Source organism: Beta vulgaris, chromosome 3, assembly GCF_026745355.1.
Source record: "Beta vulgaris subsp. vulgaris cultivar EL10 chromosome 3, EL10.2, whole genome shotgun sequence".
NCBI classification, from domain to species: Eukaryota; Viridiplantae; Streptophyta; class Magnoliopsida; order Caryophyllales; family Amaranthaceae; genus Beta; species Beta vulgaris.
Window position 1 is genome coordinate 15,562,925 of NC_079204.1, and position 10,605 is coordinate 15,573,529.

Genomic DNA, 10,605 nt, shown 5'->3' on the forward strand with positions numbered 1-10,605 from the left:
CAATACCACCTTGTAGGTGGTAATGAAAATTGATTCCCCTTTGAGACAAAAACACAAGTTTAGGGGTTAAATTGCTTGCCATTGGAGAAAAAATGCCTCCCTATGAAGGTTTTAAGGTACTCCCCTATTAAAATTACACTTAATATTCATTCTCATTACCACAAATTTATTAACGACTACCAAACGAGCCGTCTAGGATCCATTCTTTGTCACTTCCAACTTTTACTCCTCCAAGGGGGAGTATACATCTATACTCGAACTAGGACCTTGAGTTCTAATATCGTATTAGAACAAAAATACAATTCAAAATGTAAAATTGAGCTAATTATGTCTCTTCAAATCTAATTGATATACCCGGCTTGCTCAAAGATGTTTGAAGATAAAACCCTCCGTGAAAGAGGTTGCAGCCAAAGAAGAGATAGCAATGAATAATTGAATATCTCTTCCAATTGCCATATTGATACTTCTTTGTTGTCGTCGGCATACCGAAGATGAGCATCCTCTTACCCAATACTCTCTCTGCGTAAAAATTAGTATGTCATAACTTATATAAGTTGATTTCACCATATATATATGCAAGTCCATGATTTCTCAGTATAAACATGGTGGATTGGTTGTCCTACAAATAGCATGCAATAAAATGAAGTCACATTACATTCAAGGATACTACGAGCATATTTTTAGTCGTCGTCAACTAAAGTTGATTTTCTTTTTTCAAGGGTGATCACTTAAGCTGCTCTTGCAAAAAGAAGTAAGCCTTAGGCTCATACCTCTACATTAAAGGAGATTTTGTAGTATGACATTAAAGAAGACACCCTTCAATGAGAGCTAAACCAAAAAAAATTGAATTGGGTGAGATATATTCAGAAAATTCAATTCAATTAATTAAACAACATAAAGACAAAATATAGCAAGGTTAACCCCCAGCCCCAGCTGCGACTGCACTTTGTTCCTTGATAACTTTGTCATAGAATTGCCAGGACAAGCTTCTCTCAGTGATAGCGCTCTGCCCGAATGGATGTTGCTCTATATATTCCTGTACATTGTCAGCCACAGCTAATTCTTCCAGATACGCTCGAATATTACCTTCCGGACCTGTCATTACAATATCCCCTGGCTTAGGTTACAAATTCTAACATCTTACAATTCGAAAACTTTGATGAAGCTTATTCACTTATTACAAGAAGGTATGTATATATATTGACCAAGCAAGACAAATACCTTCAAATTCTCTTTCTGTTATAAAGATACTTATTTTCCCCTTGTCTGGACTTACTTGTCTAAAAACCTTTTTTTCTAAATGAAAAGAAAAAAAGGCTGTACTTCATAAAAATTCGGAAACACGATAACAGGGGAGCAAAACTTACTTATTTTTCCCTGGACTTGGTTTTCTGAAAACCTTTTCTTTTAATGAATAAGGAAAAAAGCTCTACTTCAATAAAATCAGGGAACATGAACAAATGCTTTAATTTTTGTGACTTGACATATCATTATTACCAATGGACAATTGCACACCTCTTTTCACCAAATTCTTTTACTAATATATTAATCATAACATTTGCCACGTGAAATCTTTGTTAAATTTGTTTCATGTGTGTAGTTTTAGAATATCAACTTTTTATGATTTATACTATAATGGACTCAACTACATTTATGGTCAAAGGAACGCATTGAGACCGTGAAAAGGCATTGCACTAACATGTGAATAGAATAGGTATATCCATAATCCAAGTTATCATACAAGAGAATATAGCAATACACAGGTGATTGAAGGAACATTATCATATGGCCAGGTGAATCTTACCAATTGAATCATCTGAACGATTTTTGAAGTTGTATGAGTATGGAAAGATTGCAGAATGAGGCTGTGCAAAGATCACAAGTTTAAGAGGGTTAGTGCAATAATTTTTTATATATGTTACAACAACCAAACATTCACTTAAAATGGTGGTCAACTTACAGGATTGAGCAATGCCTTGTAAGGGGTATCGTCCAGCAAAAACGTATTTGATTCATTGAATTCACCTTTCTTCCATGGAAGGTCAGGATCATAACTCTCCCACACTTTTCTAAGCTCTTTAAAAACCAATGCCTTATGCTTATTCTCCAAGGTTCTGAAGTTCGACTCAGTGCAATATGACAGATCCTGCAAGATAAGCAATGCAAATCTTGAAGCTCGTGGTCATAGATGTACATATTAGTCAATTTGTTGCAGAACCCATGATAGAGTAGAGTGTTCTTCGGGATCAGCTATTTGTAATTTTGTACGCTTTCTCTAAATAATTTATAGCTTCTGTTCCTTAGTCTTCAACCCAATATGTGGAAATGCTATTCTCATAACTGTTACCACTACTCCACACTGTTCTAACGACTCCATGCCTTGCAAACTATATTGCTCGGACTCTTCATTTCACCTCAAGTACCCGTGTCGGATCCTCGATACTCGGACATGGTTGGGACACTTGGACACTTTGTTTTGGGCTAAAAAATAGAAAAAATTCCAAAAAAATAGCCGAGTCGGACACTTGGACACGTACCCGTGTCGGACATGGGTACCCGAGTCTGAGCAACATAGCTTGCAAATTGAAAACTTACTTTTAGTCCTAGATAAGAAAGAAAAAGAACACTTACCCAGCAGAAAATCAATTTGTCTTTCCTATCTCCCATCAAGTAGTTGACTAATCTATCAATAATTTTCCTGCAAAATGAAAAAAAAAAAAAAAAACATCGTCATGCACGGCTTCATTGAGTAGAATGGCGAAAATATGATATCAATCAGTTCTAAAAGTTGAAAACCCATACGTGATGGAGGTTGCCATTTACTGCACAACAAAAGCATATGCACTTTAACTTCAAAAATCTTCCCCCTCTTCCTCCTCTCTTATATACAAAGCAACAACTTGGAAACTACTAATTTATGTTTCCTTTTTTTTTTTTTTGAATAGAAAATTTATTAGAAAACAAAATATTCATCATATGGATTTTGGAAACCATGAAAAGCAACATTTAGGGATGAAAATCATATCAACTGGAAGCGCATGAAGAAAAGCGAGAGCCTGATGTGTCTTTTAGAAAGATTGTTGCAGTTATCCTGATAATGACAATAGCTTACTTCAGTGATTTGTGCAGCTTAAACAATTTCCCTTAAGAAAAATGGGAAACGTTCATACATTGACAGAGAGGGAGACAGACCACATAAGGCCCCTTAACACATAGAATCTTCTCCATGCTCTTCTACATATCCCCATCTTTTCCAAACTATCACTCCATACTCATTGAACAACTTCCAAGTATAGGTCCTCCATTTCTATCTATACTCTCTTGTCTCCATGAATCATGTGCAATTCTGAACACCGGTGGCATAACAAACTATAACTTATCCCTTGGTTCTATCATTATTAATCAACCAGCACTCCATCTCCTTCCTTTGTTATGATCTCTTTTTCCTTCATTATCGACACATGAATTTAATAAGAACTAGCTTAGCTTCGAACAGATTTCAGCAAATATATATGGAAATTAAGTGAAGAAGATGAAGTTTAATTGGTGTATACTCCCTTATTAGTTTATCCACTTCTTTTTTTTTCTTTTTTTGAAATGGTCTCACAAATTGTTTATTATTATCTTTACCTTCTAACTCTACTTTACAACAATAACTTCAATACAAGAGGCCAATAAATTAATACTTTATCTTTCCTTCTATGACCCACGTACCTATTTCCCTAAAACTCTATGCCCAAAGAAGTGGGTAAACTAATAAAAATCAAAGGAAGTAACTAGAAAACATTAATAATAAACGACATTTAAGCTTTATAGAGGCTTGGTTCTCTCCCAATTAACTCTCAATAGTTGAACAAAACAGTTCACAACATTTAGCATGCCTCTCTCCAGTGGCGGATCCAGGAATTGAGCCACGTGGGTTCGGAGTAAACATATATTTCAAATTATATTTTACTATCCACAGTTGCATTTTTTAATAAAAAGGAAAACTTTCAACAACTGTATCTAACAAAGCTTTCATTCTTGGGTACATTGTAACAAAAATTAAAAATATTGTACTAACAAAATATTATAAATATCTTGTACAACAAATACAGAGTTATAAAACGAACAACCGCTTGAGTACAATTATTAAGACAGTTTTCATTAAATCAAACTATCAATTAAGTGTTGAAAGTAATTATTAGATACCAAAGATATGAAACAATGGAAAAAAAATATTAGCAACTAGCACACTTTTCATTACATAACATATAAATATATGAGCAGTGAATCAAATAATTAACATAGTATTTCACTTAGTGAATGATTGATTGGAGAACGGGAAGAGAAGGAACACAATCGCTAGATTCATTACCTTTTGATGTATTAATATCTGGTGGGAGGGTGAGATTTATAAATATAAAGGAGACTTAATTAATAACGGGTGAATTAAAAAATGAAAATAGAAGATCAAATAATGAAATTTAAGCTCTAGACTTTTAGTAACCAAAGATAAGAAAAAAGAAAAAAAAAAAAAAAAAAAAAAAAACAAGGAAAACAAAACAAAAAAAAAAACAGGGAAAACAAAAAAAACCAACTGGTCTAAGGATTAGAACCCGCGACCTTGTAGAGATCCTAGCACGCACTTCAAGCACGCTCACTTTACCACTGAGGCAAATCATTCTCAAATAAAATAACACGCGTATTTATTATATATCCGTTCCTTATTTCCTATAGTTTTCAGTTTTTCCTCCGGATCCGCGTGGGTTCAGTTGAACCCACTGAACCCACGCTGGATCCGCCCCTGCCTCTCTCTATCTTGCTCTCTTTCTAGAGTTTTTCCCATAACAATCTACCTAATCTACACCTCAAACTAACAAATAAAGACACTGCCTAAATACCCTCCCTCAAAAATCATTTCTTAGCAAAAATAACCCCATTTTAAGAGAGGGTTCACCTAAAGCTCCAGCTTCTCATCTTTCAAGCCACAAGTTGCGGGTGAATTCATGATGGCTTATTAGAAGTACCAATCAACTATTGTGGTAGTAAAAACATCCTCCAGGAAACCCTAACATCTCCCCCAACTTAATGTGGTTTTAGCAGCACTGTGTCGCTAGAAACCAAAGATTTTACAGGTATATATATAGTACACTCCCACAAGAATGGTGTAGATTCTTTTTTCATATTGTGTTGTTTGTACCTGATACCTTTAATTTCATCTTCAATTCGATAGATAGTTCACAGGACCAGTGTAATTGGATTGATTTGCCAATATACAGTCCAACAAGGATAGTTTAGATTCCTTTTTATCTGAATTCACGATTTGTACCTGAAATCTAAATGTAGCTCATCCTTAAATGTATACAAGTACTCCAAACAATCTACATTAGAATTGATTGAGGATTTGCCGATGCAATAAGAGCTTGTGATCGAACTGATTATAGCTGTTCATCATGAAATTAGATAATAGAAATATAGTAAGTAGTAGATAAGAAAAGACAAGAATTATCATGTTTCCTAATTGCATAGCCCCAAATTCTTCTCTCCCGTTTTGTTTCATTTTCGGCTTATACTTAATAGTTTTAGCAGTGCTATTTGAATTCCTCGACTTTAAAAATAAGACTTTTACCACAAGTTGCGTTCTATTATTATTCATATCAGAGAGTATAATTTTTAAGCTTGAAATTTCATATAATATTGAAGGAGTTGAGAAAAAATAGCACCTAAGACACACAACTCTGACACATTGGTAACAAAGTTCAAAAGAAGGCTCTTTTCTTGAGAGGGAGGGAGGAGGCTAAAGTCTATTAGATATTTACCTTGATCTTGATGACCAGATAGCCACATTGAATCTCTCAAGACAAAAGTTCAAAAAATCAGAGCAGAAGGGCCTAGTGAAAACTGCACATGTAAGCGGGAAGAAAAATATTCAGATTGATATGATAGTGGCCGAAAAACGAGAACAAAGTAAGTGTGCATCACTGCAAACCTGCTCGTCCTGCAATTTTAGTGTCTGCCCTGTACCCCTTTGGAGGAGGATAAACTATATCTGCCAATATGCCATTGATATCAAGGATAAGAAGCTTCTTTCTTGAGCTAACAGTGGGAGCTTTTTGTGGAAAATAGCTTAATAGATTCAAAAGGCTACTATTTCGATTGACATTAGTCAAAGAGAAAGGATCATTGACACTCAGATTCGATAACAAACGCTCATGTTCCCTTAGGCTTTCCAGGAATGACGGCTCTTTTTCATGTTTCTGAGAGAGAGACGCAGCTCCTGATATGGCTATCACATTCTCTGACATGACCATTGACTTACTAGAAGTATCTCTTCTAGGATTGGAAATCTTACTTTTAGAGCTCATTACAAATGATTCAGTGTCCTCGGGTCTCTTTACTGAAGTCTCCAGAGGAGCTCCAAGAGCAAAGAAGCCGTCTTCACAAGGATCTAAAGGAGCCCTTTCATCAAGTTTAGAATCTGAGGAAGGCAATTGCAGCAACTCCTCGGAAGCAAAAGTTAGTGATGCTTTAGAACTTTTTCCTTTAGCTCGTTCAAGTCCTTGGAGGGTACCATTTGACTGGTTACACTTCTCTAGTGAAAGGCTATGAGTTGAACAATCACTTTTTTTCTTTGGACAAGACGTATAAGCATAACCTTCCTCGCTTTGTTTGTAAACAAGAAGATTATGGCTCTTTAGATCAAGTGTTGCCTTCTTTGTCATCTTGCATGACACTTCCATATCCTTCTTCATCAAAGGGCCCATTTGTCCCACAATTTTGGCAGTTCCGACATCTGCCCTGACAAGAAGATTGACTGAAAGATGAAGAGTTGAAGCCAGCTCTGATATATTGCTAATCTCCTGCTTTCTTCCAAGAGTCATGTTATGCAACTTGGAAAGGATACATTGTCATTTGTTGCATAAAGTTGTCTGTACCTCAGCTCCTCAAGATACGGTCATTCTTGTCTTCACCAAAGCTATTAGTTCCCTCTTCCAATTTAATTTAGCACTGTTAAAATTAGGATATACAAAAATGAAATCAGATTCTAACACTCAATCACACTGAATAAGAGAAAAAATCTCACTAAATCTCGTAAAGATTATTCACCGGAATCTGTGATTTAAATTCCATCACAACAATCTTTCATATCCATCTCAGCCTTAATAGCTACACAGAAAAGTATAAGACAGTGCGCATGGGATTGAGTCTCCACACAGGAAAATTTAGTATCATAGCTGCACAGTACGAAAATGCAAGAACGTCTGCACCAACTACCAAGACCGACCCTGAGAGCATTTTAACAATTTGTGGACAAGTAACTACAAAGGACTTCTTTGAGTAATAGAATGTTCCATGGGCAATGGACGAGTCTTCACAAACTTTCACCGATAGAACATGGAACACTCATTACATAGAAGGATATTAAATTTCTTATTCATCACATAATATAAAGATAAAAAGTGTTTTAGACAGCGTTGCCTAGGGGGTGGCATTATATCTCTATGAGGACAAATCCTCATGGAACTACAGAGGAGCCAGTGAGCCTGGCAGTATAATCCTACTCTTTGTAGACTTCTCAGAGCATGAGGATCCACAGCAAGTTAACGGGCAGCATATTAGCATCAAAAAAAAAAACTAGACTAGGCAAAACAATCATTTAGGTCCGGTAATTTTGGGTTCGGCATTTCCAGGTCAAGTCATTAGCAATATCCGGTCCAAAATCCCTTGACCATGACACCAAGTGGAGTCAACTGGTTCAATGCACCTTTCATGTCTTCATTTTGGCATACATTATACTAACCATAGTTCACAGTTCACACTTCACACTTTCACACTTCACACTTCACACTTCACACTTCACACTTCACACTTCACAGTTCACACTTCACAGTTCACGGTTCACAGTTCACAGTTCACATATATAAAAAAACTGCATCAAACATTAGCAATGAAATAGATGATAATATCTCATATAATTCTTCTTCTTACATAACGAATAAATAAAGTACATAATAACAATCCATCCTAATTAAACAAACAATAGATTAACAAAAATGACATAATTTTACATCATCAAGTACCAATGAAATAAATAAAGTCCTCATTTTTCTTGCTAAAAAATGTCTAAGATACAATTTATAAATTTTCTTGAACAAAAAGTACTCATATACAAACCTTCAGATTGTCGGAAGCTCAAATTTGCCGTCTCGTCGGAAAAAAAAGTTAAATTTCGCCGTAAAACTTCTTATCTGTTTTTCGAATTAGGGTATGCGAATTTGATGGTAGAAATTAGAAATTGTGAGTGAAAAATCGTCAAATTTCAAGATAGAAAGGTTTAATTTAGAAAGGGAGTTGTGAATTGTAATCGAGAATTAGGGCTAGAGGTAGAAGAACAGGCAGTTCAAATCCGACATGAACACAAATGTTCATAGCAGGGGGTACCTTTGTAATTATCGAAAAGGAAAGTGGATGAGGTTTGAAATATTGGTAATGGAAGATTAGCTGACGGGAGTGGAAGGGAGTAGATTTGTAGCCTTGCAAGAGTGCCCTACTCAAAGCTCTAAAACAAAATAAAATGTAATTACCAAAATAAAATGTGATGGAAAAATTAAAAGTGAGTGGTCTCTTATAAAATGTAATTTTATTATCCTACTTTATAAGTATTTGAGTAAATGAGCAAAATGCTCATATGAGCAAATTTGGTGTCAAATGAGCACCTGAAGTTCTAATTTATTACAAAAATACCCCTGGGTGTACCATGCTCATGGTACACCCGGGTGTACCATGAGTGAACTCTTGTAATTGTACATACATCTTTTTCTTTATCATGAATGAGAATTTTCAATCCTTTTTTACTTGTCACCCTGGAAACTGCAACAAAGAATTAACCATGGTTGAAAACAGATCTTGGAAGATACAAACTTACATGCTTTAAGGATTGTCCACCATTTAAAGGAATTTTCTTCTTTAAAATTTGATTGGGAATTTCGTTGAATCAGACAATGTGAATGTCATTCTTGGGATGAAAACTTTCTCACAGTTATTACGGCTGGATGAACACTTTTTCAACAATTCAAGAAGAATTGGAGGTTTTTGGCTCGAAAACTACAAATCAAGATTTATCATCCGTCGAACCTTGCATGCAAGTACTTTTACGTTTTTTCAGTTTTTTCAATTATACAAAACTAAAATTAATAGATGGTTAATATAGTTATCGTTTTATACTGAAATTATATTTGATTGTTGTAGATCTAGTGAATTTAACATGTTTGCATAATTTTCTTCTAGAAGAATCGTATGTGGAAATTAAGTTTGCTTTTTTTTATGTAATTATTATTGATATGATTATTGTTTTATACTGAAATTAAATTTGTACTTGTATACAACATGTATAATAAAGTTAGCAAATTTATGTACATATAATACAATAACACCAAATATAACATGTATTTTATGATTTTATGTAAAAATAAACATAAACAATTATTGGGTTAGTTTTGACTAACACGAACTACTAATATATTATTTGCGAATATAAAAAATTACCTTAATTTGCAATCAAATAAATCTAAAGGTTCTCGAGAAGCAATGCATACAAAGATTTTAATTGTGAGCTCATTAGGCGAAGAGGCAAATAAATTTCTTCTAGGTAATGACCTCTTCTTAGGGATTGTTCTTTTCGACATAAAACAACTGAACTGAATTGAACTGATTGCAACTGAACTGAACTAAACTTATTGCAACTGAACTGAATAGATCTGAACTTAATTAAACTGGACTGAAATGAATTAAATTATAATTAAGAAATGATAGTTAGAGTTGAATTGAACTGAAGTGAATTGAACTGAACTGACTGAACTGATTGCAACTGAACTAAATTAAACTGAACTGATTGTAACTAAATTGAATTGAACTAAACTGGACTAAAAATAAGCTGGGGGAAACATGCCCTAAGGGTCTGTTCTCTTCGGCATAAAACAATTGAACTGAATTGAATGGAACTGAAGTGAATTGAACTGAACTCAATTGAACTCAACTGAATTGAACTGAAATGAATAGTGATATGTGAGAGTAAAAGTATTGTCAAGAGCTGAACTGAACTGAACTGAACTGAATTGAACCAAACTGAATTAAACTAAACTGAACTGAACTAAAAATAAGCTGGGGAGAACGAAGGTTTTTGGGTTGTTGAAGCTTTTCTCTTCAATGCAAAAATGCTTTGAGTTCTGATAAAATTAACCGACTATTTTATGTGCATGGAAAAATGTTAACCTTAGAAGTATATATAAAAAAACCTAAAAATCAAATACTTCCCATTGTGAATCACTCAAGTAAGAGAAAAACTTCCCTTATTTACAAAAACGATTAGATAATTTATGGAATTAAAAAAAATGGCAAACCGTCCACGATATTGGTGATTAATAAAAAAAATACTCACATCTATTATATTTAGGAAAGTGTATACTAGGTATTATTTCTTGGTCTAATTTATATATTATTCACAGTCCACTTTGTCATAACTGTTGGAGAAGGAATAGTAATCATCTATATCCCACTTGCTAACATTCATAACATGCTTTAGAGTTTTCTCACAAAATATCGTATGTTTCTTTAACATCACAA

The 10,605-nt window shown here is 34.3% G+C and overlaps 1 protein-coding gene across 1 annotated transcript; it reads right to left on the reverse strand.

The window, feature by feature from the left end:
• Positions 1 to 81: 81 nt before the first annotated feature.
• Positions 82 to 8,530, reverse strand: LOC104888880 (hypothetical protein). The gene is made up of 9 exons (XM_048641165.2): positions 8,158 to 8,530; positions 5,972 to 6,990; positions 5,802 to 5,883; positions 2,632 to 2,698; positions 1,961 to 2,146; positions 1,805 to 1,865; positions 922 to 1,095; positions 771 to 828; positions 82 to 519 (listed from the first exon to the last, which is right to left on the reverse strand). Exons 2-8 carry the CDS (start codon positions 6,861 to 6,863, stop codon positions 803 to 805), a joined length of 1,488 nt encoding a protein of 495 aa, XP_048497122.1. The 5' UTR covers positions 6,864 to 6,990; positions 8,158 to 8,530; the 3' UTR covers positions 82 to 519; positions 771 to 802.
• Positions 8,531 to 10,605: the final 2,075 nt, after the last annotated feature.

Coding starts and splice junctions, on each gene's coding strand:
- LOC104888880 (XM_048641165.2), bottom strand. CDS start 6,863: ATGACTCTTGGAAGAAAGCAGGAGATTAGCAATATATCAGAGCTGGCT. Junction 2,147..2,631: donor ACAAATTGATTTTCTGCTGG/GTAAGTGTTCTT, acceptor CTTATCTTGCAG/GATCTGTCATATTGCACTGA. Junction 1,096..1,804: donor TCGTTCAGATGATTCAATTG/GTAAGATTCACC, acceptor TTGTAATGACAG/GTCCGGAAGGTAATATTCGA.